The following is a 27,419-nucleotide window of genomic DNA, read 5'->3' as shown; positions in this document are numbered from 1 at the left end:
GGTGACATGTCCGGTGAGTATACTGGCCATGCAAGAACTGGGACATTCTCAGCTGCCATCTGCCCTGAACAATGTGAACCATGATTCATCCGTGAAGCGCACACCTCTTCAACGTGCCAGACGCCATCGAATGTGAGCATTTGCCCACACAAGTCTGTTACGGCGACAAGCTGGAGTCAGGTCAAGACCCCGATGAGGACGACGGGCATGCAGTTGAGCGTCCCTGAGACGGTTTCTGAAAGTTTGTGCAGAAATTGTTTGGTTGTGCAAACCAATTGTTCCAGCAGCTGTCTGGGTGGCTGGTCTCAGACGATCTTGGAGGTGAACCTGCTGGATGTGGAGGTCCTGGGCTGGTGTGGTTACACGAGGTGTGCGGTTGTGAGGCCGGTTGGATGTGCTGCCATATTCTCTGAAACGCCTGTGGAGACGGCTTATGGTTGAGAAATGAACATTCAATGCACGGGCGACAGATCTGGTTGACATTCCTGCTGTCAGCATGCCAATTGCACGCTCCCTCATTGCTTGTGGCATCTGTGGCATTTTGCTGTGAGACAAAACTGCACATTCCAGGGTGGCCTTTTGTTGTGGGCAGTCTGAGGTACACCTGTGCACTACTCATGATGTCAGATCAGCATCCTGATGTGGCACACCTGTGAGGTGGGATGGATTATCTCAATATAGCAGATGTGCCCACTACCACACATTTGGACTGATTTGTGACCACTGTTTGGGAGGGATGGTTATATTGTGTATTTGGAATGAATTTTAGGTCTCTACGTCCATCCCATGGGGAATGGGAGCAGTAACAAAGGTGTTGCGTTTATATTTTTGTTGAGTGTATGTATATCAGTGCGAGGTTTTGTTTCTTCCTCTAATTTTTTCATACAGCAATGTTCTTCCCCATCTAAGGGGGTCGGGATAAGTGTGCTCGGGTTCAGCTGGCCACACTTCTCTATTGTTATGTGTGATTGCGAAAGTAAGATTCCTACATATGACAGCTGTCTGGCATGTGTAAGAAAAGATAGATTTTCTTGTAGCAAAATGGAGGTCACAGCATGTGGGACTTTGATGATTAGCTTATGTCCCAAAACGATGTCTGCACATTTTTTAACCGCCTCTGCGGCTGCGGCGCAAGCCTGGACGCAGGTGGGTAATCCAGCAGCTACAGAGTCAAGTTTACATGAGTAGAAAGCTAATGGACGTTGTTTGTCTCCAAAAGCTTGAGTTAACACTGCCTTCATGTACCCCGCACCACCATCGACATGGAGCATAAAAGGTTTTTCATAGTCTGGTAATGCTAAAACGGTACATGTTTGCAATGCTATTTTCAAATCAGTGAAAGCTTTTTCTGCTTCTAGGGTCCACTGTATTTTGTCTTTTAATGCTAGGTCTTTTCCATAAATTAGGTCCTGCAGTGGCTGGGCCAGCAGTGCATACTCTGGGATCCAGCATCTACAGAAATTGCACAGACCTAAATAACTCATCATTTGCTGTTTAGTAATTGGTTTCGGTGCATTTTGGACTGCCGTCTTTCTGCTCTCTAGTAGGGTGCGGCCTTGGCCTGTTAGTTGATGTCCTAAGTAGATTACTTTGTTGCTCCACAACTGTAGCTTGTGTTGTGTGACTTTGTGGCCTTGTTCTGCCAGATGTTGTAGAACCTTCATTGTGTTTTCTTTACAATCATCTTGTGTGTGGCCTGTTATCAGTATGTCATCTACATACAGCAGAAATTTTCCTGGAGCAGGGAGGGAGCAAAATGACATTGATTTCTTTAAAGCTTCTGCATACAGCGTCGGGCTGTTTTGAAACCCTTGTGGTAGCCTGGTGTACGTGTATTTTTCATTGTCAAAGGTAAATCCAAAAAGATTTTGTGAATCTGGGTGGAGGGGAACGGAAAAGAATGCATTTGATAGGTCTATCACCGAGAACCATTGTTCCTTTGGGGTCACTTGGTTCAAGATGGTGTGTGGATTAGCAACCACTGGAGGTATTTGCTCTGTTACCTCGTTTATTGCTCTGAGGTCATGAACTAGGCGATATTTTCCTGTATTAGCTTTTTTTACTGGAAAAATCGGTGTATTACACGTGGCTTTATTAGTTTTCACGAGAATACCTGCTTTCTGCATGTCTGCTATTACTGGCCTAATTCCTTCTGTTGCTTCTGCACTCAAGGGATATTGCGGTTTCACAGGCCTATATGTGGTTGTAGTTTTCACCACTACTGGGTCTGCTCCTTTAATTAGGCCGACATCTGTGGGTCCTTGAGACCATAATGTCTGTGGTAGCTTTTCTAATTCAGGGTGTGTTTCAAATGTTAACACTTGTCATTCATCTTGTTCTGTTGTGGCTAAGTGTGTAGCTGGTGTGGTGGTCAGCGGCCAGCATAAAGTGTATCGCATGCAGCCTGTTCTGCGGCCTTTTTGCCAGCCCTCACACTCTGTTTTGTCATATCTGTCTGTTTCTACAGATCTCAGCACTGTACCTAACTCCTGCCAGGATGTTTGGTTGTTTCGTGCTACAGATACATGAGGGTTGGTCATTTTGTTTATGCGCTGCACTGCGTCTGTCTGTAACACTGAGCATACTGCATTGCCACTTTGTGTCACATACAGGTGCTGTAGGACTAGCTTTTGTGGTCCCAATCTATGCACTTGCTGATCATAAGTTTTATCTGGGCCTGGGGCGTGTTTATACCACAAGGTGTTGTGGTATTTTGCTGGGTCTTGTCTGCACGAGTGCTCAGGTAAGTACATATTAGCTTTGGCCTCTAGAGGTTCAAGTTTTGGTAGGTCTAAAGTCCAGTAATAGTTAGGCTCACCTAGCCCTTCACAAACAAAAATGTCTTCAGTTTGTCTCTGACTGTCAGAGAGTAGGAGTCTGGCTTGCATGCCACCTTCTTCAGGGATAACTCCTATTTTTAGTTTTGTTAAAGCGTCTCTCCCTAACAGGTTCACTGGGCAAGATGGGTCATAAATGCACTGGTTTTTGCAACCACGACCACTATCTCTATGTGACATAAAGAGGGGGACGGTTAAATGCTGTTTTGTCACATGTCCTGAGGCTGATTTCACAATTAGAGTGTCTTTTGAAAAAGTTACATTTGGTATTTCTTCAGTTAGTACAGTTTTACATGCGCCTGTATCGCAGAGCATTTTTAGTGGCACACCGTTCACGTGTATTACAACTATTGGCTTGGCCTCTGATCCTAGCAGCAGTTGTTCTATATTGTAAACTTCCGCTTCATCTGTTTCACTTCCTTCCTCTCGTGCTAGTCATTCATCACGTCGTCTGCGTCTGTCATCATCACTTTCCTGTTCTTGACTCACAGCTCTACAATCTCGAGCAAAATGCCCGTTTTTTCCACAATTGTAGCACTTCATATCTCTTTTGTCTCTTCTTTGTCCTGCTTTTTGCTTTCCTTTATGTGGCTTGTAACCTGTTGGATGTCTTTGCTGTCCTGAGAAAGCTATAAAGCCTGTCTCTGGGTCAACCATGAAAATTCCTCCTTTTTCCTTTTGTTTGTATACTTTCACTGCGTGTTCTGCGTATTGTAGGGCATCAGGCAAAGTGCCTGTGTTTTGTGTAACCCAATGTTTGTCTACATGTGTTCTTACTTTGGGCAGCAGGCCATTCAGGAAGGCATTTTTTAATTGTTGTTGAAAAGCAGACTGTGGATTGGGATAATGATTCAGTCTTGAATTTTGCCCAAAAACAGGACGTAAGCGATCCAAATAGTCTGTTGATCTAACAGAGCAGTGTCTGGTCCTAGCACGTCGCCGTTTTGGTCGTTTCCTGTGTAAGCGCCTCTGGCTCTGGGAAACCGTAGACCTAATAAATCTTGAAGTACTTGCAACATTTCATGTCCGTTTAATCCCCAGCCGCGCCGAATTAACTCTACTGCATTTCGCCACTGTTGAAAACCTTCGTTAAGGGGTGGCACATCTTTAAGCACATTCTCCCTATCCTTATGGGACCAGGGTCGGAATGCATAAATCAGAGGTTTGCCATCTATTGGTATGACTCCTGCGGCATCTGGGGGGCCACTGGGATGCCCATACCTAGGATTTGATAATGCGACCATTGGAAACTGTCCCACAGGTTTTGGAGGGTCAGGCCATCCTCCTTGATTACTTTTAGTCATGCGATTAAGATGATGCTTTGCGTCTGCATAGGGATCTGGGAGGAAGGGATTATGCGGTGAAGTAGCAGGGGGTGGTGACGTAGGAGTGGGTGCAGCTGCTGCTGTGAGTGAGGCAGGCTGAGGTGCATAGGGCGGTGGTTTTTTATCATTTTCTGCAGCTTTCTGTTTATCTTTATTTTCTTGTTTTTGAGCGCGTCTAGCAATGCGTTTATCATTTTCTGTCATCCATGTTTTGAAAAGCTGCCATTCTGCTATACGCTTTGCTTTTTTCTTCTGACTTTTTTCCTCATATAGCTCTTTTTGCAAAGCCGCTTTTAAAGCAGTTATTGAATCGGGGCTGCATTTGCCTTGCCAAGCTGGACAATATATTTTATGTGGATTTCTCCACCTTTCTGCACTCACTCTTCCTGCACCTTGACAGCTTTTTTCTAACCACTCTTCATCTGCTGTTAATTTTACTTTAGTTTTAGAATTACCCATTTTGAACTAATTACGTCAGAACTGTGACACTGTCTCTGGTACGAAGGAGTGGGACGGTGATCAATAACAGCCTTCTACTCTCCCGCTATTCGAGAGAGCGGTTATTGATTTTACGTGATGACGCACAACCTGATTTCCCACTTCAACCAGTACGTGAGTGTACACAGGAAAACAATTTGAGGAGCGGTTCGACCGCGTATTGGGTCGTAAATGACAACTCACTCCTCTTTTTAACACAATCAGAGCGCGTTGTTATAGTTTTTATTGAGACTTTCCGTATTTTTATGTAACACCTTCTATCTGTTCCGTTACAGCCGCTTCCCAGAGCAACCGGAACTTTTAACAGCGATTTCTCCGAGTCCCCTTATGGACTGAGAATTTTGCTCTTGCCTGTTGTCTCTAAGCCCCTCTTGGACTGAGATCTGTCGGCGCTTCCAGGTTTACACACTATTTTGAGGGGGTCAGGGGTCGGCAACCCTGAACAGGTTAACTGATGGCACGACCATAGCTTAGATTAGATTAGATTAGATGAAACTTTATTAATCCCTCGGGTGGGTTCCTCCGGGAAATTCAGTTTCCAGTAGCAAAGCACCGAAAGAAGTTGCATGTTACAGATACATTAAGGGGAATGAGAGTAAGGATATAAGCATAAATACACCATATATAAACACATATACACATATATAGATACAGAATATACAATATGGATAAATAGGATTGCTCATTTGAGTGAGTATATTGCACACAGCTGGACTAGCCATCGGGCATACCAGGCATCTGCTCGGTGGCCCGATAATTTTCTTTTTTTTTTTTTCTTTTTTGTAACGGTATAAACAATGAAAGGTGGTGGATTGGCCAGATGCTGGCCGGTGTGTAAAAATAACTCAGTTGTTTGGTGGTGGCTATGGCGGAGCTTCCACAGATTCAGTAACATTAGCAAGTGGTGGAGGCCAGCAGGTGGATCAGGGAGAGGGGAGGCAGGAGGAGGAGAGACCCGAGGCAGCCGCCGGTCCGACTTCAGGTAAGAAGTTATGACCTGCAGTCTATCTGGGTCAGATATGAACCATGTTTAGGTGGAGTTTATTTTCGTTGTGCTAACTTTTTACAGTCAGTTGCAATAATTTGTGCTGCGTACTAGCTAGCATGACAGAGTTTCTATACAGCTGGGTCGGTGCTATGGTGTTACTGATAGTGAACTTTATTTTATTCATAAGGTTAGTTAGTAGAGTTGCCAACTGTCCCGTAAAAAGACGGAATCGTCCCGCGTTCAGAGAAATTATTACGCATTTTGTGTTGAGCTGAGAAGGGACGCAGTTTGTCCCGGACTTTGTCCTGGACTTGTCCCGGATGGAAAAAGACACAAATGTGGAGTTATTCTGTCATTACGCTGCACAGCTGCCTCTTCTTCTCCTCTCATTCTCTCCCCTCCCTCTCCTGTTTTTACTTTAATCATGAAACTGATCAATGATCAGCTGATCGGCTTTTCTGACACCATTCCCGTCTCTCTTGTTTATCGCCCACTTTGAGGGATGTTTTTAGCTTTCCACATTCCGACACTTCAAAAGCTTCAGGAGCTTTCCGCTCAGCACAGCATCAGCACCACGAAAATACACGGACACATCTGTAGACTCGAGACACAATGGATTTTTGGGACTTTCTGGTGTATAGACCAATGTTTTATTTTCTGAACAAACCAGAAATCTTTAATGAGCAGCTAGATTTGTCTCGCATTAACTGGCTGAGTTAATGCCAGTTAATGCAACATCAAAGCAGCTGGAATCAATAGATGTGCGTGTTCATGGAGCTTGCATTTTCACCTGCTGGACATCACTACCTGACAAGTTTAACTGTCTTCAGAACATTGCAGAGGCCTTATTGAAAGTATTTGGCTCTACATATCTGTGTGAGCAGATTTTCTCTCACATGAGTCCTCAGGTAGCCGTCTGAATGTTGGACACTCGGAGACCTGTGTCTCTGAATGGGAGACCAAAGATCACATTAACATGTGTGTCTCTGTATTAACAGACATGCCATATTGGCTCAGTTTATTTTTCTTATCATTGTTGTGAGGAGACTATAAATAGCATTTGTATTTTCCGTTGTACAGTTCATTTGCTGTTATGGATAAAAAGTGTCTTTTTTGTTTCAAAATAGATGATAACTATTCGCTGATAGCTGCCAACATCTGCAAACAAATATAATTCTATAAAGTGGTTCTATATATTGTGTAACTGTTCATATAGAGCGTTATTAAATTTATTGCTAATGCAATCATATGGCACACTGACTTCTGAGGAAATTTTAAATGGCACTCGCCATCAGAAAGGTTGCCTACCCCTGGTCCTGTTGATCTTATATAGTTCTAGGCATTCCAGTATCCAGCTGTGGGGCATTGAGTCATAGGCCTTCTTGTAATCAATCCAGGCAGTGCACAGGTTGGTCAGTCTGGTCCTGCAGTCTCGGCTGACTGCTTGGTCTGCCAGTAGCTGGTGTTTTGTGCCTCTGGTATTCTTGCCCATTCCTTTCTGTGCCCCGCTCATGTATTGACCCATGTGCCTGTTCATCTTAGCCGCTATGATGCCCGACAGGAGCTTTCACGTGGTGCTGAGGCAGGTTATTGGTCGGTAGTTGGAGGGGACCGGTCCCTTTTGGGGGTCCTTGAGGATCAGGACTGTCCGGCCTTCGGTAAGCCATTCCGGGTGTCTCTCGCAGCTGGTGGAGTGCAGTCAGCTTCTTCAGCCAGTAGGCGTGAACCATGTCAGGGCCTGGTGCTGTCCAACTCTTCATACTGGAGACCCTTTCTTGGATATTTGCCACTGTGATGGTTACTGGACCCTGTTTGGGGAGGTCGCTGTGGTCTGCCCTCAGATCCACTAGCCACTGAGCATTGCCGTTATGGGTTGAGTCCTTCTCCCATTTGCTCTTCCAGTATTGTTCTGCCTCCAGCCTTGGTGGTGCTGTTCTCATATTGTTCCCCTGCCACTGAGAGTACACCTTGGCTGGTTCCGTGGAGAACAGCTGGTTTATTCTCCTGCCTTCTATCTTTCTGGTGTACCTCCTCAAGCGGCTGGCCAAGGCTGTGAGTCGTTGCTTGGCAGTTTCCAAGGCCTCACGTATGGACAGCTTCCTGTACTTCTTAGGCACCTTCTTCATCGCGCCTTTATGCAACTCCGATAGTTGGCTAACCTCCCTCTGTGCTACCTTGATCTTAGCCTCTAGCCTCCTTTTAGGTGATTTTAACAATTGTAATCTTAAGAGATCACTGAACATAATTTCTTAAGACTACAATATAATTAAAAAAATTATATTTCACCTGTCCTACAAGGCATAACAAAACGCTGGATTTGTGTTATGGATCAATTAAGGAGGAATATAAGTCTGTGGCTGGACCTGCACTACGTTCTTCAGATCTCCAAAGACATCAAGAATCTGATTCTTAAAAGGAAAATTCCTTTTAATGAGTATGACGTTTCCACTATGAGGACATTAAGGAAGGAGGTGAGAGCTGTAATAAAGAAGACGAGATATAAAAATAAGATTGAAGCAGAAATTAGTAGTAATTACCTTAACAGAGCTTGGTGTGGTATGAAAACCATCTAAGGGCTACAAACTAAGGGTCACTGTAACATTTCTTAAGATGGGTTTACCTCTGACAAACATTTGGCAGATAATTGTAATAGTTTTTATCTTTATTTTGAGAATCTTGATTGTTTTATGGAGACGAGTACACTCAAAAAAAAAAGACTACCACTCCCTCATCATTTTGTACTGAGGAGAGGGGTGTAGTTAATGTCTTTAGACACACTAAGATTAAGAGTCCTGGACCTGACAACATCTGTGGGCAGGTACTGAAAACTTGTGCTGATCAGTTGAGTGGGATTTTTCATCACATTTCTTTCACTTTCCCTAGAGTTACAGACAGTACCTAAGATTTGGAATAATGCTATCATTGTTCCAGCAGGAAGAGGTGTGGGATATGCTGTTGTCACACTCATGCATTTCTTGTTTAAGCATCTTGAGGGCCCTAACACTCATGCAAGATTATTATTTGCTGACTTTTCGTCAGCATTCAACACAATTCAGCCCACCTTACTTGCTGATGGGCTTTATAACCACCTTAAGCTCGATCTTAGTCTGATTAGTTGGGAGCTAGACTTTTTCACTTACAGCTCACAATGCATGAAGGTGAACCATATACTTTCTGATGTGCTGGGTTGCCGTCTCTCACCCCTTCTTTTAATTCTGTATACGAATGAGCAGTGTTACTAACAGACGCATCCTGAAGTTTGCTGATGACACAGTGATCGTTAGTGTTTTTGTGGGGGACGAGACAGGCCATGGGCAGATTGTAGAAGATTTTGTGGCTTGGTGTGATGAGTCCTTCCTTTCATTAAATGTGTCAAAAACAAAAGACATGATTATTTATTTCAGGAAGTCTTCTTTTAGTTCATCACCTTACTATTATTAAAGCTGCTGATATTGAGCATTTAGGGGTTGTTCTTGACCACAAACTTTTTTGACTGTGTTTTGAGCCTCATGCTGATGTCACTACCAAAGAAGTTCAGCAAAGACTGTTCCTTTTAAGGAAAATTACATATTTTAAAGTCTCATCTAAATTGCTGACGTTGTTTTACAGAATTTTATTGAATATGTTATTTCTTTCTGTATCGCTGCTACAGGACCGGAGGACAGCAAAGAGAAAGAAAGAGAAATTAGGAAGAGAGTTAACAGAAGGAGAGGGAAAGAACAATAGAGGAGAAGATGTCACGGTACTGGGTCTGCAACCCAGTATTTGTGTTTCAGACTCTGTAATTATATTATTTGATTATTGTTGTCATGGTTTTGGTTTTCTTTAGTTCTTAGTGATTGTAGTCCTTCCTCCCTTAGTATTTATATTAGCCTGTGTTTAGACTCTGTTCTCATGTCTACTCTATACTTTTCCTAAAGCCATCATGTGACAGATCATAACTGCCATAAATGTATACAATTAATAGTAATTGTATATTACTAAATGTACTTTGCAAATAAAGTTAATTCTCCTGATAAGGTACTTCTTTTTCTTTTACACATTTTAAAGATTTTAATGGCATGCTTAATATTTTTACACAACAAAAACTGATTTCTTTTTCACCAAACAAAAAAGAAATACACACTTGTAGGGAATTTAGAAAGACGAGTTACAGTCAGAAATCTGATTATTATCTCATATTATATAAAATGTAAATAACTTGCACATTAAAAAAGAACAAAGACAATAAAAAGAAAAAAAAGAAAAAAAGTATATGTATGGACTGGTACATGGCACCAAATATGTAAAATGATCTAATGTTAGGTTTATATTATTATTAGAATTTAATTAAAATGGAACAATAACACTGTAATGTTCTTTGTGACTGAAAGAGCGCAACTGTCTTTTGGCTGTGAAACACATTTCTCCTTATATGCAGTTGTCATAAATTATATGGCCACTAGAGGTAACTAAAGTTCATTTAAAATTGTGTCACTGGGGTCTCTCAACCAATTTCTGCTGTTGTGTTAAAAATGGTGATGACAGGCTCTCTTCTGTGAAATAAGTACAATTCATATTGTCTTTACTATAGCTGCTGTTTTGGATTTGGTTTCATCCATATTATATATCTTGTAGTGCTGTGTTAGAGATTGTAAATGTCTTACTTTTTTAACTGTGAGAAATGAATGCTTAAATGAATAATGTGAGTGTTATTTAATGTTCACTTTTATGCCTCTGAACTGCCTGATTGGAACTGTATTTGAACTTCATTTCTCCTCTTCTCTATTTTCTCCTTCTGTGTATGAATTTTGTATAAAGTGTCATCTAACTCTTTTTTCTTCTCTGTCATTACATCAACCCCATACAACACTGATTTTCTTTCTGTTTCCTTTTCCTCTATTTCTTTTTCAAGGTTTTCCTTCATTGTTTCAAAATTATTTTCTGTTTCAATACCCTCTTCTTCATTTATTTTGTCAGATGATTTTTCATTTTGTTGTATTTGTTTAATATTGTTTACCAGCTGACTCTGATTTTCATCATGCTGTTTTTGTAGCTCGAGCAGTTTCAGTTTCAGTTCATAAATATCATTTTCTAAGTCACATTTATGACTCATTAAAAATTGAACCACCAATATCAAATGAAATTTGTCTTCCTCTCCTTCTTTAAACCAAGTGTTGAGGTTTTCTTGTTCCATATGAAAGTCGACAGTGTCAGTACTATCTTCTATGAGATGCAGTGCTTCTCTTATTTTCTCAGTGAGGGGCTGACACTCTCTGTGATCAGTGGAAATTTTTGTGTTTCTTCCTGTTGTACAAAACAAAGTCATTTCAATTGACAGAAATACATTATTTTGTCTTTCTTTAATAAATAATTGATGATTTTTTTAGTCACTTTATTTTCATTTTTAGTCAAAAAACTGTACCTTGATGTTTTGAACGATATTTCCAGACAACAGAGACAACTGCCAGAATAAGCAGGACTGTCACAACAACACTTATGATGATGTGACCAGCAGAACTACATGGAGGATTAAATAAATCACCTGTAATGAGAACACACAGAATATCAACAAGTAGCCTGCAGCAATTTTACAAACAAACAAAAAAAATATAACTAAATAACTTGTTTTTTACCTGGAACATGTATGTGTGTCTCTCTGCTCTGGTTGGTGTTCCTCTGTTGGACTCTGCAGGTGATGTTGTTGCTGTGTCTCTTCTCCACAGTCACTCTGCTGCTGACAGTATAGAGGTCATCAGGACCTCTGAGGGTCTCTGCAGGGCCAGCAGAGAGGAGGTTTCCCTCACCGTCCAACCACAGCAGCTCAGGCTCTGGATACCAGCCTGCAGACTCACACTGTAACACCACTTTACTACTGTCCTCACTATTTCTCATTGTAGTGATGATAAGTGATGAAACTACACCTAAAGATTAGGAAAAGAGAAAACACATTAGTGTTGCTACCAGTTACAGTCACCAAAGAGCCAAGTTTAAAATTCTGGGAAATGTATTGACTACTTTTACACCAATCATATTTGAACCACTGAATAGTGACATGAAAAACACTAACTTCTATAATGCCCTGCTGTCAATACATAAGGTACTGACATTCATTTAGGGGCTTCTTTAACATATCAACAATCGAGCAGTTGTAATGCACTATCGACTGCGTTATTTTTATTTCACTTCAATTCAGCTTTACTTATATAGCGCCAAATCACAACAACAGTCAAATCAAGATGCTTTATATTGCAAGGTAGAGACCTTTCAATAATAAAGAGAAACTGATGACTCCCTATGATCAAGCACATGGCAACAATGGGAATGGAAAAATTCCCTTTAAACAGGAAGAAACTTCCAGTAAAACCAGCTTCAGAGAGCGGCAGCCAGCTGCCATAACTGCTCGATGATGAGCGGAAGAAGACAGGACAAAAAACAGATGATAATTTCCTTCCTTTTGCACACATCAAAAACCGCTCAAGGAACAGGAACGACTTTGTTGTCAACCCATCCTTCAAACTCCCCAGATAATAATATGATAGAGTATTCATTCACTGTAACTAAGTTTAGGAATATAATCCACCCACTGTTATCATCTTCAATGCCCTGTACCAACATAGAGCAGAGCAGCTATCTGAACGCTACCCCAACAGAGGTCGATTATCTTGTTAATAATTTCACCTCCTCACTACTACTCACTACGTATGACTCTGGATACTGTAGCTCCTGTGAAAACTAAGGTCTCAAATCAGAAGTACCTGACTGGTATAATTCCTCAAACACGTAGCCTAAAGCAGATGACTCGTAAGCTGGAGAGGAAATGGCGTGTCACAAATTTAGAGGATCATCATTTATCCTGGAGAAATTGTTTGTTGCTTTATAAGAAATCCCTCCGCAAAGCCAGAACATCTTACTATTCATCACTGATTGAAGAAAATAAGAACAACCCCAGGTTTCTCTTCAGCACTGTAGCCAGGCTGACAAAAAGTCAGAGCTCTATTGAGCCAACCATCCCTTTAACGTTAACTAGTAATGACTTCATGAACTTCTTCACAAATAAAATTTTAATCATTAGAGAAAAAATTACCAATAATCATCCCACAGATGTAATATTATCTACAGCTACTCTTAGTACCATTGATGTTAAGTTAGACTCTTTTTCTCCAATTGATCTTTCTGAGTTAACTTCAATAATTACTTCCTCCAAACCATCAATGTGTCTTTTAGACCCCATTCCTACAACACTGCTCAAAGAAGTCCTGCCATTAATTAATTCTTCGATCTTAAATATGATCAACCTATCTCTAATAATCGGCTATGTACCACAGGCCTTCAAGCTAGCTGTAGTTAAACCTTTACTCAAAAAGCCATCTCTAGACCCAGCAGTCTTAGCTAATTATAGGCCAATCTCCAACCTTCCTTTCATATCAAAAATCCTTGAAAGAGTAGTTGTCAAACAGCTAACAGATCATCTGCAGAGGAATGGTTTATTTGAAGAGTTTCAGTCAGGTTTCAGAGCTCATCACAGCACAGAAACAGCTTTAGTGAAGGTTACAAATGATCTTCTTATGGCCTCTGACAGTGGACTCATCTCTGTGCTTGTCCTGCTAGACCTTAGTGCAGCATTCGATACTGTCGACCATAATATCCTATTAGAGCGATTAGAACATGCTGTAGGTATTACAGGTACTGCACTGCAGTGGTTTGTATCATATCTATCTAATAGACTCCAATTTGTACATGTAAATGGAGAGTCCTCTTCACATACTAAGGTCAATTATGGAGTTCCACAGGGTTCAGTGCTAGGACCAATTCTGTTTACATTATACATGCTTCCCTTAGGCAGCATCATTAGAAGACATAGCATACATTTTCACTGCTATGCTGATGACACCCAGCTCTATCTACCCATGAAGCCAGATAAAACACACCAATTAGTTAAACTGCAGGAATGTCTTAAAGACATAGAGACCTGGATGGCCGCTAACTTTCTGCTTCTTAATTCAGATAAAACTGAGGTTATTGTACTCAGCCCTGAAAATCTTAGAAATATGGTATCTAACCAGATTCTTACCCTGGATGGCATTACCTTGGCCTCCAGTAACACTGTGAGGAACCTTGGAGTCATTTTTGACCAGTATATGTCCTTCAATGCACATATTAAACAAATATGTAAGACTGTGTTCTTCTATTTGCACAACATCTCTAAAATTAGAAATATCCTGTCTCAGAGTGACGCTGAAAAACTAGTTCATGCATTTATTACTTCCAGGCTGGACGACTGTAATTCATTATTATCAGGATGTCCAAAAAACTCACTGAAAAGCCTTCAGCTGATCCAAAATGCTGCAGCAAGAGTCCTGACAGGGACTAGAAAGAGAGAGCAGATTTCTCCTGTTTTGGCTTCCCTTCATTGGCTTCCTGTTAAATCCAGAATTGAATTCAAAATCCTGCTCCTCACATACAAGGTCTTAAATAATCAGGCCCCATCTTATCTTAATGACCTCGTAGTACCATATCACCCTATTAGAGCACTTCGCTCTCGCTCTGCAGGCCTACTTGTTGTTCCTAGAGTATTTAAAAGTAGAATGGGAGGCAAAGCCTTCAGTTTTCAGGCCCCTCTTCTGTGGAACCAGCTTCCAGTTTGGATTCGGGAGACAGACACTATCTCTACTTTTAAGATTAGGCTTAAAACTTTCCTTTTTGCTAAAGCATATAGTTAGGGCTGGACCAGGTGACCCTGAATCCTCCCTTAGTTATGCAGCAAGAGTTTTTCCTTTCCAGTCACCTTTCTCACTCACTATGTGTTAATAGACCTCTCTGCATTGAATCGTACCTGCTATTAATCTCTGTCTCTCTTCCACAGCATGTCTTTCATCTTGTTTTTCTTCTCTCACCCCAACCGGTCGCAGCAGATGGCCGCTCCTCCCTGAGCCTGGTTCTGCCGGAGGTTTCTTCCTGTTTAAAGGGAGTTTTTCCTTCCCACTGTCGCCAAAGTGCTTGCTCATAGGGGGTCATATGATTGTTGTGTTTTTCTCTGTATCTATTATTGTAGGATCTACTGTACAATATAAAGCGCCTTGAGGCGACTGTTGTTGTGATTTGGCACTATATAAGTAAAATGGAATTGAATTGAATACAACAAGCCCTGTCCTCAAATGGCCATGCCACAACCATCAGAAGCCAAATGATTTCCTGCCTATATATCCCTGTCTCAGGCACAAAAAGGACAGCCCAAACAATAGACCAATCTCTTCTGACCAGGCAAGCAGCACCAAGACCCTTTTAATCAAGTAGTTTTAATGTTGGACCTAACACATTGTCTAAAACTGCTTATCAGCTACCTTTGTACTTCCATTTGATAAATGGTGCCACCTTACCAACACTAACTACAATAAAACAAAATAAGACACCACTTTTGATATTGTTATTGATTGCATTCAGTGATGATGTGTAGATTTTTCTTTTCAGTTTGTCATCATTTTGAGCACAAATACTGACTCTACACTGAATGCACATTGTTATTGGTTTGATTTTAGTGTTATTCTGTATGTTCTTTTGCATATATGTGTTAAATAATAGTGCAGCATAACATGTTTATTTTACCCTTGTGATTTTTTACTACTAATATTGTACTTTTTCTAAACTAAATAATGACTGATGATTTTCAACATCAGATATCATTTTGACCTTTCTGTACAAGGACGATATCTCCACTTACCAACAACAAGCTCAACACTGGTTTGTCCACTAAGGGCAGGAATGAAGCATTTGTATGATCCCCTATCTGACAGTTTCACTTTGGAGAGTTTTAGTGAAATGTCTCCGAGCTTCAGGTTGTTAATGGGTAGTGATGTTCTTTCCATGTAGGCTTCATTTTTTTTATTCACGAGCTCCACGCCGTCACGCCAAACATGCACAAATTTAGGTGTGAGGTCAGATCGTGTCCACTCTACTGTCATATCAGCAGCATTCACAGCAGGATCCAGATGGCATGGTAACACAGTGTCATCACCAACTATTGCCACAACTGGGTCAGATGGACCAACCACCTGAGACACACCTAAAGGAAAATTACAAATACGTGTTAAACATGTTTTAAAAAAAAAGGTTCGGAAGCCCAGGTGATGTAACTCTTTTAAATTGGCTGTTTTACTCTATGACATAAATTAAACGGCTGATATTTAATCAATAACATAAATATCTGTGTAATTAATAGACTTTGATGTTTTGTATAATTTGTGTAACCTCATGAACATAAGACTTATTTACCTCCACAAAACTGAAAGAAAAAAATAGAGTGATGAAAAAGAAAGACACAGATGGCCCCAAGAGGCATTTTACAGCAACGTCCATCCTTCAGGCAAAACATTGTAGAAGTTTGAAGACTGAAATGAAAAATATGGGAAAAAAATCATAAAGAAATTGCACATTAATCATACAAATAATCACTATAAACAATTATGATTTGGCTTTTCACATCACAATTGTAGACATATAAAACATATTGAGGCAACTGTCATTGTGTCATTGTGTGTGTGTCAACTACCAAATAAACAAATTGAAAACAAATCTTTTTCTGGCCAGACGCGTGGCAGCACTTCTGCTATAATTTTGTTCGTATTTAACAAAATTAACTTATGCAGACATATGTGTACACTTTAGTTTCTGACTGCTAGTGAAAATTGTTTTCTTTACAAATACCTCTCTCATTGAACCAACAGAGCCAATCCCTCAACATGTTTGTACTCTCTGCTCATATTGCCTTCATATGAATTCATTTTTTGCTTTTTTGTCCAAAGAATGTATTTGGACATTGCACTCAGCAACAAACAAATCCTCCCTAACAAAAAAGTGACTTCAAGGGCCAAATTGGATTATATTTTTTCAATATACAGGCCGCAAGTAGGGGTGACGTGGGCCGCAAGAGGCCCCCGGTCCGTGAGTTTCAGACAGCAGCTTTAATTGGATGTTCATACGACACAGATGCTAAAATTGTAGAATGTGTTCTCAGTTAAAATTCTCCATACATGTATTTTTCAGGGGTATAACAACTTAAAACACTACAAAGGCTGAACAGTTAAGTCCAGGCTGCATGGTTCACACAGTCAGCTTGATATGCTGTTGATAAATCACTCTCAGAGTGGGAGTGCCTGTGCCATGTTTATATAATATTGATACTTCAGTTGTAAAATATTATATTGCATATCAGATGTACCAATAAGAAAATATATTAAATATTATGACACTTATATATATCTTATATACACATTTATATCAACTTTTTTTGTGGTCTACTTTCCCCTAGCTCTCCAGTCACAATATCATATGACATGCCTTTAAGCACTTTTGCATCCTCCTTTCAAGGTCTGTGTGCAGAAGGCAGGAAGGGAGGAACCAGAAGCAGACTCCAGGATGTAAAACTTAAACTCAAAAAACCTCAGCTTTATTGCTTGCACGAGTCAAAATAAAACCAAACCGGAAAAACTGTGAACAGAACACACAGGATACTTATACTTGGAGGACAACATGGACAATAAATACAAAGAGTAAACGAGGGAATGAGGGCCAGGAGGGAAACACAGATGACACTAATTAAACAGGCGAGACCGGGGAGACGTAAAACCAGAAACACTGCCATGGGTCAAGGGACCGTCAAAGTAAAACAGGAAACACACGACAGAGGCAAGGACTTCACAGTGAACAAAGGGACCACGGAGCACAGAGACAACAGTGACATGACATACAAAACAGAAACCAAAACACAAGTAATCATAAACCACAATGAAATCACGGATTAATAATAATAAAAAAACAAAAGTTAAAACACTGGGTCACCGACCCAGGACCGTGACACTCCATATTCACTCGGTCAAATGTAGAAAACAAACAACAGACTAAAAGGTTTGGACAGATTGAACAAATGATTAAAAGCATTTTATGCAACCAATCATTTCCCTACTGATCATTTTAAATGAAATTTAAAGTATTATTAAAGCCTACTTGCCCCACACAGTCACAGGATGCAGTCAGTTTCGCTGTCAAAGTCCACTGAAATGACCTCATCTGTTAATCATTGATCTGTACCTTGTTTGATATGGCATATCAGAGCATTTAGAGTTTACTGGCTGTGTTGCCTGCGTGGACGTGTCCTACCCTCTTTCCAGCCTAATGTACCACCTCTGTGTAGGGCTGTTTCTCCACAGAGAGGAGGTACCCTGGCAATTAGTACTTAAGGCCAGAGAGCCTTTGTGTTATAGCCTGTGGACTGAGATTGTTCTTGTAAAATCTTTCAACCTGGACAATCCTATGTGCAGTCTTTAGATATATTTTGGCAAGCTTTCAAATAATTTATTTTCCAAAAAGGAGGAATGCTGTCTCATTTCACTCTGTACTGTACATGGCTGAAACGACAATAAAAACCACTTGACTTGATATACTAAACAGTATATGAATGGGACATTGGTGGTGATTAAAGTTTTGGACAAACATCAGCAACAAAACTGATTTCACTGCATTATTTTGTTTTTGTAGTGCCGAATACTCCTTCTTGACACCTACAAGAAGGAAAATTGTGCCCTGTTCTCAGATGGACAGCAAGTGGAGAGTGATAACTCAGATGAGGAGATGGAAGGGGGAAGAGAGGCAGAGTAAGTTCAGGGCTTTTCCTGCCTTTCTGGAGGACTTATATTTCACTAAAAGTTATCTAATATGCATATCCACTTAATTATACATTATTATAATTTCGATATTATAAAAAAAACAACACTATTTAAAAAAAATACATTTGATTACATTACATTTATATTTCAAATATGGCAAAATGCTCATTTGCTGATAAATTATTGTATCTCTACAGTTTAAAAATTTAATAAGCTTTCTCCCTGCACAGAGTGGAAACAAATGGAATAATCGTAAATACATTTTTTCCTATTTATTACTTTATTTTTTTTTCTCATTGCTTTATTATTATAGCTCTAGTAATACATATTAAGAGAAGGATTCTGGATCAGCACAATGATGGAAACTTGTGGCCATAGTATATACAGTACTCTGAAGGAGCTCTAAATGTCACTGTATGTGCGTGCGTGCGTGCGTGCGTGTGTCTGTTTTATGTGTATAGATTTTTAAAATTATTACTCATTTAACATTGATTTTCATCCATAACCTGGCGCGTAGCATAAGAACACGGACGGTCACCTTTCGGGTTCCTCAGTGAGAACAGGCTGGACTGATGCAATCCAGTTCCTTTTATTTAGCAAAACTTGATTAATAGTTAAATATTATTGTTGAGGGGCACAGGCAGGACTCCACATGCACAGACACATTAAAAAAATGCCTCAAGAAAAGGGCACTTGGGGCATCCATCAGGAAAGGGGCAGGTGCTCAAGCCCCTTCCGCCCACCCCTCTGCACATGCCTGTGTGTCATGCATTTTCTTTTGAGTTGGGAAGAAAATTACCACACAATTTTAAGTTTTTCTATTTTGCTTTTTTTTCTGTGTTTATGTTTTCCTTTTCTTTTATAATTGGAACTGATCAAATCTATTCATGATCACAGCATGTAATAATACTGTCAGTCCAGGGTATTATTGTTTGTTGAGCTAGGGTTAGCAATTTAGACATATGCAATCTATATTATTCTTGATGAATCTGACAAATACCCAGGAATTTGTATTATAATTTCTTTTTTAAGGAATATTCATATTCAATATCAGTCATTTCATTTTATAACCACGTATCCACCCAGGATCATGGTGGGGCTGAGCAATGTCCTGGGATCCTTGAGTGAAAGGCAATGTACCCTGGGAAGGACCCAGTCTATCATAGCTGTATTCAACATTTCATTAAAAAATATGAATGCAAACAAAAATCAAACTAGAATTCTTGAAAATGAAAGATGGCTGTGTATATTCAAATCTGTTTGTGACTATCATCAGTGGAGGCTGAATGCAAAGTGCATTCTAAATTCAAATGAGCTATATGAATGTGCAAAGAGTCACTGTCAAGGCTAACAGATGGATTCAAGTGTAGACCACGTTCTGGCAAGCAAAAGGTTGCTAGAACGTTATTTATTTTCTTGGGTAAGTATTTGATTAGTCCTATGGGGTAAAGGATAGGATAATTACAAGCCATATGGCTTCAGCCTATTCCTTTTTTCGGTTATTGTTTGCTTGTGTGTGTGTTTTCCTCATTTTTTTTGTCAAAGTAAAATGGAAGATTTACAAGGTAGTAGTAAAATCTTCTATGCTATATGATTTTGCGATTGTGAATAGTAAATAGACTCTTTCTGATATAATGGTTTTCTACTGTACTTCAGCACTCAAAACACTTTGTACAATATACAACAAAGGGGAAGACCAATGAAACTACTTATGGTGTGCAGTGTGGGTTTCTATGGCCGATCAGTTCCCTTGGTTGTAATGTACAGGCGATCCAGTTAACTTGTCCATATTGTGTGTTCATCCTAAACTATGATTTATTATCCATTATCTATAGGGCATGAGAAGAGATTTAAGATAAATTCTTGGCACTGTGATACTGGAGAGTCCTCCCCATCCTGTGATGGAGGGTAATAAAGTGACTCTGCAATGTAAAAAGAATCAGACACCTTCACTGCTGAATTCTATAAAGATGGCATCTTTATTGGGAAAAGCTCAACAGTAAACATTACCAACCCCACAGTTTCCAAGTCTGATGAAGGACTCTACAAGGGCAGCTTTACTGAATTTGGGGAAGAAAGCTGGCTCTCTGCCAAAGGTGATGCATGCACCTTTTAAGAATGTCTCGTGCTGATATACCTGCAAACTTGACAACAAAGGTTTTTCAGACTACATGTAGCTGTCCTCTATGTCAGCTCACACATTTACATTCATGTCACACTTATTTCTGCTTTCCCATTTTATAATTATTACTTACATTTTGATTAGATATCTTGAGTTTGTAAATGATCAGATTACATAATTGGAATACAATGTATCCAATTCAGGGTCGCGGGAGGATGAAGCCTATCCCAGCTGATACAGGACAAAGACAGGCTGCCAGTTTATCGCAGGGCTAACACAATATGTGTAACAGAAAATCCACTTAAATGTTTGATATTTCTAATAATAATCAGAATTATGACTATTATTTAAAGGTTTCTTTATAAATACATGTAACCCATATTTGAGTATGGCTTAACTAGAATACACCAGAATAAAAGAATCATTAATCTAAGCAGCACACTTCATTTGTAATGAATAAACCATAGGTGCAGCAGTTAAGGAGTTAACTGTTCTGGTTTAGACACGTGTTACTCTAGGCCAATGAGCTGCTGAGACGTGGTACAGGCTCCGCCTGCCGCCCCTGCCTAGGAGGACACAGATTTTTCTCTTTTCTCTTCCGCTCGCAAACCTTCCATGAGCAAGCTAGTGAGGAAACGAGACACGGCGATTTACTGAGACGAGGTATGAAAAAGAGTAATATAGACGGAGAGCTAGCACTCGCCGTTTACGAAAGATTGTTTTACTGTATGTATATTGCTAAGACGAGTAATTAGCTGGTTCTTTTTACATTGCTTAGTCGAGAAAGGTCGGGAGTTAAAGACGGCGCCATTTCATCGGTCGTGCGCCATCTCGCGCTGCTCCGTCTTTCTAATTCTGAGATCGGTGAGCAAAATATTTTACTTGTTCATTATTTAGAAATCAGAAATCAGAAAGGGGTTTATTGCCAAATGTTGAGCAGGTTTACAACATCAGGAAATTGCTGCGGTGCTTCAGTGCAAACATAGTGTCATAAGTTGCGCTTAAATAGACATGAAAAAATAAAAGTAAGAATAAGAATTAAAAGTGCTACGTAGAAAGATATATACATGAGATATATACATGAGAATAAGAATTAAGAGTGCTACGTAGAAGATATATACATGAGTGCAGGTGGTGATCAGTGCCAAACATGGAATGATGCAGTGACACAGCGTAGGGTCATGTGTTAGTGGCGGGAACAGTCATATGGTTATTGTTCATGTGTCCAACAGCAGAGGGGAAGAAACTGTTCTTATGGCGAGAGGTTCTGGTGCGAATGGACCGGAGCCTCCTGCCTGAGGGGAGCAGGTCAAACAGACTGTGTCCAGGGTGAGAAGGGTCAGCTGAGATCCGAGCTGCACGCCGCAATGTCCTGGAGGTGTACAGGTCCTGCAGAGATGGGAGTCTGCAGCCAATCACCTTCTCAGCAGAGCGCACAACACGCTGCAGTCTCTGTTTGTCCCTGATAGTGGCTCCAGCGTACCACACAGTGATGGAGGAGGTGAGGATGGACTCGATGATTGCGGTGTAGAACTGCATCATCGTCCGTGTTGGCAGGTTGAATTTCTTCAGCTGCCTCAGGAAGTACATCCTCTGCTGGGCTTTCTTGATGATGGAGGTGATGGTGGGCTCCCACTTCAGGTCCTGGGTGATGGTGGTACCCAGGAAGCGGAATGAGTCCACAGAGGTGATGGGGGTGTCAGTCAGGATGATGGGGGGGAGTGGGGCTGTGTGCTTCCTGAAGTCCACAATAATCTCCACTGTCTTCTGGGCATTCAGCACCAGGTTATTGTGGCTGCACCAGGACACCAGACGTTCAACCTCCCTCCTGTAGGCAGACTCATCCCCGTCCGAGATGAGCCCAATAACGGTGGTGTCATCTGCAAACTTGATTAGCTTGACAGACTGGTGGGTGGAGGTGCAGCAGTTGGTGTACAGGGAGAAGAGCAGAGGAGAAAGAACACAGCCCTGAGGGGAGCCGGTGCTGATGGTCCGGGAGTCCGAGACATTCTTTCCCAGCCTCACATGCTGCTTCCTGTCCGTCAGGAAGTCAGTGATCCACCGGCAGGTGTTTCATGAAGGCCTTGCAAGTAAAATGTTCCAGTGTTTAATGATAATTGTTTAGGAATGTTCTGTAGGAAACTTTTTTCAAATTACTGAAACCCAGCAGTTGAAGTGAATGTGTGAATTGTGATTTTATGAGGAACTTAATATGTCCCATGACACTGTCGTTGACAGGTCAGGTTTTTTCTTTTGTTTGGTTTTGTTTTTTTTGTTTCTTTGGTTGTATCTTCCTGGTGCATTCCAACGGATCCTGAAATTGATGGCGAGCCAACCCTGTTGAAGGACCAAATGACTTTGTTCTGTCCTGCACATCAGAGTGTGGTAGGCCAGATGCAACAAAACAGAAACACACCACGCCATTTTGTACTCGTAGTCCCCCTTCTTCACACACATCCCCCTGGACTCACGGGCGGGTCGTTTTAAGGACTTGTTTTACGGACTCTGTACATTCCATGAATGTGAACAAAAGTGAGTGTGAGCGGTTGGAAATAATCCTCCAGCTGATTAACTGTTGCTATTTGTTAACGAAGTCTGTGAAAATGCAAATAAGTGTTACCATTTATATGCTGATGATTGAAATTGTGGTTCATTGTTGGATGTGAACTGTACTTCTAGAAAGGGTGCACCCAGGTAAGATTTCTTTTTTTTCATCGAATGATTACTGTGATTTTGCCAAAAGGTATTATTAAGAGAGTACTGGTACCGAAAGGGAATAATTTCATTTGTAAGTGTTTTGTATGTTTGTCATAATGTCCTGTTGTTTCTAATTGAAAAGAAAATACAATTCCGGTTATTTTTCAAAACTCGCGGTTGTCTGAGTCTCATTCAGTTCGCCTCTCCTGTACGTAGCCGAACCTACTGGTCCAAATCTTTGAGCTCTTTGGTGTCAAATTTGGGTGACATACTCTTGTTTTGATCTGGGAGTATTCGAAACACGCACATCAGTGTTACAATACATTTTATTTTTTTTTTATAACCCCTAGAATATAAACCTGAGCTGTTTCAGATTCTGAGATCTGACCTCAGTGACCTGGCTGTGTCCTCACTGCAGCTCCTTCTTGGAAGTACGTCTGCTTCTTGTCTTCCTCCAGTGATGACCGCCTGCCCTTAATATCACGTACTGTACCTGAGGAACAAAAAAGGACAAACACTTGCCTTCATTTAAGAAGTACATTCATACAGAGGTAATCTATGGAAACACACTAGTTCACCCTTTGGGAGAAATCAGTTCCTGTGAAACATTTCTGTAAATGAACATCATGGAGAATGAATGAAATGAGTTCTTCAGGTGACTCAGCAGTCCCACACTGACAAATGAAACTTCTGTGGAAGAAGAATCTGGATTTTTTTTATTTCCAATCCAGTTAAACTATTAAGGATTAAGCAACAGTGCTCATCTTTGCTCTTCTGAAATCTGTGTTAAACAACAACAAACATAAATTAGTAACAAAAATACAGCCGAGTAGAGGCTTTACAAACCACCAGCAACCATAATGCTGAATTTTAATCTTCAAATGTTTCTGAGCCATCTTCAACCTGCTTTTAACACATTAAAGTCCAACAGTCAATGCAGCCTGACTCAATCCTAGATGTTCAGCACACAGAGACACAGAGGTGCCGTTTAAAGTTTAGTGTTAACCTGAGTCACTGATCATTTGCAGTATTACAGAGTCTGGCGGTCTTTGCATGATGTCCACGTCACTGTAAGTTTCTAGCTGACTCTCAGGTGTGACAGGTGTGCCAGCAGGAAAGAGTAATAATAAGCTGCATCCTGAGGTTTGTCATGCAGGATTAAAGGAGCCAGGCTTTGTTCACACAGCTAGGATTGTATTTTACACTGACCCTGGGTCAGTATAAGTATCATACAGTTTAAACGAAGCACTGAAACTTGCACATATTTATTACAGATGCATTGAAGCTAATCAAGATAATGTCAATCTGTGGCTGCAATTAATCACTTTACTGCAAACTTTATTAACTAGTAACTTCATCAGTCATGACAGGAGCTAATATTTCTGTGCTAACATCGTTTAAAGCTAGTAAATAACAATTAGCTAATGTTGTTCATGAGACTAAAGTCATCTCACTTTGGTAATGTAAATATAATATGGCCAATATTATATTAATCATTATTAGTTATTACAGCAGTGAACATGAACTCTGCGCCAAACACTGAGCTTCAGTAAAGATTCAAGTTGCATTTATTTATATTTCCTTTCACCTTAAATCTTCACTTAAAGACAAGTATCTTTGACAGTGTATCTATAGATGTATCATATATAAATGACAAATATTGTTCTTTTAATATGTTGGCATTACTAAATTTGGCTCAATGCTTACATATATGTGTAAAAAGAAAATGTACGAGCTGTGAAAACTGTGTCTGATAGAATGAAGAGTAGACTGATATATTAAATATTCCTTTATTGGGTGAGAAAATCAGACCATGTCATAACTGCTTTAAGTCATACAGAATAGATATCAGAGCCTTAAACAGGCTGACTTCTGCTAAATGGGTCAAACTGGGCAGAAAGTATCCAAACACATAGCATCCTTATAGAATATGACGTAACACTATAGATCAACTTACCTCAGAATATATAAAGCATATAAACAATTACAGCAATATGATGCAACAAACACAGCAGTGCTACTAATCCAAAATACTCAAAGCTTCATAGAACTGAAACAAACATTTATTTTTAGCTCCATTCTGCTGCTGATACATACTTTAGGTTTCTGAATATTACACTTGTCTCTGCCTTTCATAGTGTGTAACTTGAAGGCCCTGAGTACTTTCTCCCACACTGAAAACACTGGGATGATACAATTATTTGAACATTACCTAATAAGACTGATTCAGGACAGACAGTTATGTTAAACTTTCCTAGCAGTCCTTCACAAACAGGGAACAGTCTGTCTATTCTCTCCATCTGTCAGCTGCTGCTGGCTCTTCCTCCTCCTCTTCCTCACACACTGCTGAGTTTGTCCTGGTGGATCATCAGGGGTGCAAAGCCTCACAGATGATGTGCAGCAGTGGGTCCCTCAGTCTGTCCTCACTCTGGACACTTGCAGTTGTCACACATGGAAATCAAATGTGTGATAAGCTGCAGGATTCAAACACAAGTGTAACTTATAAATACATGTTCATACTTTTATTCCACAATCAGAGAGAAAGAAACAGAGAGAGAGTGCAGGACAGACAGACAGGTGACAGTCTCAGGTGTTTACACTGCTACAAAACAGCACAGGAGGATTTAGTGTTTGTGTTATTACGAGTGCTAAACAAGAAGAGTTCCCAGATGGTGCAGTGGACACATGTGTGACTCCTGTGATTAAAGCATCTTTCTTTCAGCTTAACGAGTGAACCGTCAGCTCGTTCAAACACATGTTAAAGTCCGTTTGGCTCGACACCACCGAACAGAGGCAGCAATATAACATAGCTAACATTAACAGTGCAGTGAATCCTGCTTGTGCCGTGATATTCAGGACTGCAAACCGAGCAGAATCACTGACTTTCAGCTTGTTGTGTTTGTGGATATATGACTGACTTTAATTATCCACAAAATCATCACATTCTCTGTAAGATTAAGGTCTACTATCGAACGGCGTATAAAGTAAAGGTTTTAAAACAAAGTAAATGCTGAAAGTACAAACATCGCTAATGTCACATAACTTTGCCGGCATGTGGCCAACAGTAATGTTTTAATGTTCTTCATTATTAAACATTTGCACATAAATAAGTGACATAATATTCAGAACTTACTTTTGAAAGTTTACTCTTTGCCCGCTCCGCTTCCACTTCTTTGAAGTGTCTCCCAGTCCCAGTGCACTTCTTAGCATGTTTAGGTTCGTGCAACTGGTCCGTCCGGTTATTGTCTCCCCAGAAACATTTCCGTTGTGTTGTGTGTGCTTTTTCAGCGTTTTTCTTTTTGCAGCATTTTTCTTTTTGCAGGTGTTTTTTTCTTATTGCAGCATTTTTCTTTTTGCAAGTGTTTTCTGAAGTTGCAGTCTGTTTGGCCTCTCAGGGCCACTGTAATGAGCCTCTTAAATTTCTCTAACTAGAAATATATGTTAAAAAAACAAAAACGATTTAAAAATTCTTTGTAGTTTATTGCACTTTTTTGCAATTTATGTAATTACTATGCACTTAATGCATACATATCATTAGAATTTGGGCTATAATGGTTGTATTGATGTATATCAACTTGAAATGCTCCCAAAAATGGCACAACAGCATGTAAAAATATAATATAAGCTCTGGCGGACTTGGTTCTATGGTTAAATGAATAAATAAATATATAAATAAATGGTTCCCTTAAATGAAATATCCACTTTGCAAGTATTGCAAGTTGCCCTGTTGTCATCCGTTCTCGTAAAGTATGACCAAACTTTTGAGCGTTTGACCCGCCATGTTTCCTGCCAGGTAAATGACGCTACGCAACGTGGTGACGTCATTCAGGTCGACTGGAATCGATAAGGTAATCGTTTGCAAAAATGGCAAACAATTCCAAGGAATTGAAATAGTGGGAATCGGTTCTCAACAAGAACCGGGTTTCGATACCCATCCCTAACCACGATAAAGTCACACTTCATGTACAGCTCTCTCTCTCGCTCTCTCTGTACTTCAAGAACAGTTTCCCGTCTACCCGTTATTTACAGCGCTGTCGGCCGCTGTTTTTTTCCTTTTACTTACATCCGAAAAGAAAGCCTCATTTCTGCCGTTCAATATTCAATTCAATAGGCTTCTGAACAAATGTAAACTTTTTAAAATTATGCAAAATGCAAAACGCTTAGCTGTGTCTGTAATAAAACTGCTGTAACTTCAGAGGTAATGTTCATATTGTGGCGAGCTCAGACAAGGAGGAGACAGAATTCCGTTCGGTCTTGCTCTCCCGCCCTCCTAGCCAGGGAGCACAGCCATTTATTTACATCTGCCAGAAG

At 40.3% G+C, this 27,419-nt stretch overlaps 2 protein-coding genes across 2 annotated transcripts in view; both read right to left on the bottom strand.

Moving 5' to 3' along the window:
* LOC146673713 (butyrophilin subfamily 3 member A2-like) overlaps positions 1 to 27,419 on the bottom strand; it is a 177,155-nt gene that overhangs the window by 123,167 nt on the left and 26,569 nt on the right. The gene's annotated exons all lie outside the window — the stretch shown is intronic.
* LOC146673715 (butyrophilin subfamily 2 member A2-like) lies at positions 9,810 to 16,008 on the bottom strand. The gene is made up of 5 exons (XM_085391358.1): positions 15,900 to 16,008; positions 15,349 to 15,690; positions 11,264 to 11,551; positions 11,053 to 11,172; positions 9,810 to 10,934 (listed from the first exon to the last, which is right to left on the bottom strand). Exons 1-5 carry the CDS (start codon positions 15,997 to 15,999, stop codon positions 10,357 to 10,359), a joined length of 1,428 nt encoding a protein of 475 aa, XP_085247484.1. The 5' UTR covers positions 16,000 to 16,008; the 3' UTR covers positions 9,810 to 10,356.

Source organism: Rhamphochromis longiceps, linkage group LG3 (assembly GCF_057381845.1).
Source record: "Rhamphochromis longiceps isolate RC_006_pf linkage group LG3, R_longiceps_female_GT1.1, whole genome shotgun sequence".
NCBI classification, from domain to species: domain Eukaryota; kingdom Metazoa; phylum Chordata; class Actinopteri; order Cichliformes; family Cichlidae; genus Rhamphochromis; species Rhamphochromis longiceps.
The sequence above is the reverse complement of the archived record's forward strand: the minus strand, read 5'-3'. Positions and strand labels throughout refer to the sequence as shown.

Coding starts and splice junctions, on each gene's coding strand:
- LOC146673715 (XM_085391358.1), bottom strand. CDS start 15,999: ATGTTTTGCCTGAAGGATGGACGTTGCTGTAAAATGCCTCTTGGGGCC. Junction 11,552..15,348: donor CAGTGTTGAGCTTGTTGTTG/GTAAGTGGAGAT, acceptor CCTAATCTTTAG/GTGTAGTTTCATCACTTATC. Junction 10,935..11,052: donor ATATCGTTCAAAACATCAAG/GTACAGTTTTTT, acceptor TTTGTACAACAG/GAAGAAACACAAAAATTTCC.